This window comes from Bison bison, unplaced genomic scaffold, assembly GCF_000754665.1.
Source record: "Bison bison bison isolate TAMUID 2011002044 unplaced genomic scaffold, Bison_UMD1.0 scf7180017864471, whole genome shotgun sequence".
Lineage (NCBI taxonomy): Eukaryota > Metazoa > Chordata > Mammalia > Artiodactyla > Bovidae > Bison > Bison bison.
The window spans coordinates 30,603,850-30,607,415 of NW_011495032.1; the positions used below are offsets into that span (position 1 = coordinate 30,603,850).

The window sequence follows — 3,566 nt, forward strand, 5'->3', positions numbered from 1 at the left end:
CTCCCCCGTCCCCAGGATTCTCCAGGCAAGAATACTGGAGTGGGTTGCCATTTCCTTCTCCAATGCATGAAAATGAAAAGTGAAAGGGAAGTTGCTCAGTCGTGTCCGACTCTTAGCGACCCCACGGACTGCAACCTACCAGGCTCCTCCATCCATGGGATTTTCCAGGCAAGAGTACTGGAGGGGGTGCCATTGCCTTCTCCAATTAGCCGCCCCAGTAGCCCCATTTTACAGGTGAGGAAAGACAGAAATAGCCCAGGGACTAGCCTAAGACCACTGGAGTGTGAGGAGTTCATCACCTGTGGCATAGACACTCTGAACAAATACCATGCCACTTTTTCCCAGTAGTGGTGAGTTTAATATTAGCAAAGAAAAGTACAATCTCAATTAAGAGCATTGTATTCTCAATTAAGAGATATTATAAAGGAAAAGAGAACCCGGTTAGAACCAGCAAAGGAAGGCCACCGTCCTACATTCTGACCACAGCTCTGGGGCATCGGTGTGACCCGAGGCCACGGGCAGGCCCAGGGGGACCGGACTCACGTGGGGGATGAGGCGGCAGGAGCGGATGGAGTCGTTGAGGCCCATCCACTGCTGGTAGTCGGGGTAGTCACCGCGCCGCAGGAAGTACTGGGGGCCCTGGAAGTTGGGCTGCTCGTAGAGCATCCAGCAGCCGCTGTCCACGCGGATGGAGTTGCAGCGGCTGAAGTAAGGCTGCAGGTTGGAGTGGTCGCTGCTGCACTCATAGTGGCGGCCCTGGAAGCCCCGGTCCTCGTAGAAGGTGATCTGCAAGGAAGGGAAGGAGAGGCTCAGAGGCCTGGCCTCCAGCCGGGCTGCGGGCCCCTCCCGCCGGCGCGGGGCTCACCTTCCCCATGGCTGCTGGACGCGGGGATGGAGTTCAGTGTGGTGGGGCCGGCGCGCGCTCTATATAGCGGGAGGGCTGCTGCGTTGGCAGAACAACACAAAAGGGGCCCCCGAGTGAGGAGGATTTCCTTTCTGTCTCTTTTCTATATAATGACGGCGGGGGTGGGGTGGGGGACTTACTGTATGTTTTCTCTTAGACTCTCCAGAGCTTTCGAACTGATGACCCGCGTAAAACTGTCACTTGGTGCCTCTGGGGCCTTTAAATGAAGCCTATTCAGGAGATGGGAAGCGAGCAAAAGCGCTTAACCGGGTTAACACTTGTAATGAAATATTTTATTTATCTTTTAAGTATTCTAAGTGATCTCTTTTTGAGGAACTGACACGGGGTAGTGACCGGGTCAGAGGTCAGGATGGGGCCCAGCGGGAGGCGTCTAGATGAGAGCTTTTCCTTGGTGTGAGGATGTGGGACACAGACACCTGCCTTCTGCACAGGACGGTTGAAGGAGGATGGGATTTCCCCCTGAGAGAACTTTCTCCCATCCTCACGGCTCAGGAGCGGATGCAGTAGACATTACACCAGAGGAAGAAAGGTGGTGGGCGCTGGACCCCAGGACGCCCTGTTCATGCACCTGGCTCAGCTCTGCTCCCTGGAGACTGAGTGGACCACGGTCATCTCCAGACGCAGCCAGTGTCTCCCGGAAGCTCCCAACTCTGGAGTTCATGAGGCAACTCATGGTGGTTATTATTTAACTAACTTTTTAATTAACCAATAATTTTGCAAATTAGGGGCTAAGCCTAATTATTCTGTTGTTGTTGTCAGTGCCCAAGTCATGTCTGACTCTTTGCCACCCATTAACTGCAGCATGCCAGGCTTTCCTGTCCCTCCTCATCTCCTGGAGTTTGCCCAAGTTCACGTCCATTAAATCAGTGATGCCATCCAACCATCTCATCCTCCATCGTCCCCTTCTCCTCCTGCCCTCAATCTTTCCCAGCATCAGGATTTTTCCAATGAGTGGGCTCTTTGCATGAGGTGGCCAAAGTATTGGAGTTTCAGCTTCAACATCAGTCCTTCTGATGAGTATTCAGGATTGATTTTCTTTAGGATGGACTGGTTTGATCTCCTTGTAGTCTAAGGGACTCCCAAGAGTCTTCTCCAGCACCACAGTTCAAAAGCATCAATTATTCAGTGGTCTGACTTCTTTATGGTCCAACTCTCACATCTGTACAAGACTACTGGAAAGACCATAGCCTTGACTAATTAGTTCTAGCTGCGTGAAATTTCAAGGTTATATGCAAATATAACAGATTTACAATCTTACAATCTTGCAAAGACTCTCCCTTCTCTACCTCCCCTGGCTCCTGGGCAAGCCTGGTTGCTCTCTGGTTAATATTCTGGTTCCACAGGCTGGAATCTTCTTTCCTTCCCTTAAACCCCTCCCACCCCACCTCCACCAGCTTCTTCTGGTGCTCCCCGCTTAGAACAGATTTTCTCAACCTCATACTGTTGTGATAGTTTGGGTCAAAAAAATCTCAGTTGTGGAGGTCTGTCCACTGTATTTGAGGATGTTGAACAGCATCCCTGGTCTCAATCCTCTACATGCTATTAGCATCACCCTCATGGTTATGGCAACAAAAATGTCTCCAGATATTGTCATATGTCCCCTGGGGGAGCAAAATCAACCCTGGATGCAAACCACTGCTTTAGAAGGATCTTGTCCTCAACTATATGCAACTGTGATACATCCTGTTTCATTCCTCAGTCTGGATTCTTGTTACTTAAGCCTAAAGCCAAAAAACTGTTTGCCTTGAAAATTTTTATTTGAAACACATATGTTTATTAAGACTTTCCCACATTGTTTCTTTCAAAAATTCTAATTTTATAGAAATGTGAAAACTATAGAGAAGAAGAAAGGAGGAAAAAATTAAAATCATAGGACCATATTTTAAAAATCACTGTCAGGACTTCCTTGGAGGTCCAGTGGTCAAGATTCAGTGCTTCTAATGCAGGGTTCAATCCCTGGTTGGAGAACTAAGATCCCACATGCCTCAAGTTGTGACCAAAATCAAAAAACAAAATCACCATGGACAAGTATTTTAAAGTCTCCTTTCAGTTCGACAAGATGAAAAAGTTCTAGAGATCTTTGCACAACATCCAAATAGTTAGCAATAGTTGCTCCCTGGGTTGGGAAGATCCCCTGGAGAAGGGAAAGGCTACCCACTCCAGTATTCTGGCCTGAAGAATTCCATGGACTGTATAGTCCATGGGGTTGCAAAGAGTTGGCTTTCCCTGATGGCTCAGTTGGTAAATAATCCGCTTTCAATGCAGGAGACTCTGATTTGATTCCTGTGTTGGGAAGATCCACTGGAGAAGGGATAGGCTACCCACTCCAGTATTCTTGGACTTCCCTTGTGGTTCATTTGGTAAAGAATCTGCCTGCAATGCGGGAGACCTGGGATCAATCCCTGGATTGGGAAGATGCCCTGGAGAAGGGAAATGCTACCCACTCCAATATTCTGGCCCGGAGAGTTCTACAGACTGTATAGTCCATGGGTTCGCAAAGAATTAGACACTACTGAGCAACTTTCACGTTCACTGTACTATGTGTTTGAAAAATGGTTAAAATGGTAAATTTCATGTTATGTGTTTTTTTTTTTTACCTAAAATAAAAAAGACCTCATTCCTCTCCCACAAAAAAAAAAAA

The 3,566-nt window shown here is 48.0% G+C and overlaps 1 protein-coding gene across 1 annotated transcript in view; it reads right to left on the minus strand.

Moving 5' to 3' along the window:
- Positions 1 to 874, minus strand: part of LOC105003705 (gamma-crystallin F) — a 3,036-nt gene extending 2,162 nt beyond the window's left edge. Inside the window, exons 1-2 of the mRNA XM_010861070.1 lie at positions 866 to 874; positions 544 to 786 (exon numbers count right to left, since the gene is read on the minus strand). Of these exons, the coding sequence (XP_010859372.1) occupies positions 544 to 786; positions 866 to 874 (252 nt within the window). The remainder of the gene's footprint in view (positions 1 to 543; positions 787 to 865) is intronic.
- Positions 875 to 3,566: the final 2,692 nt, after the last annotated feature.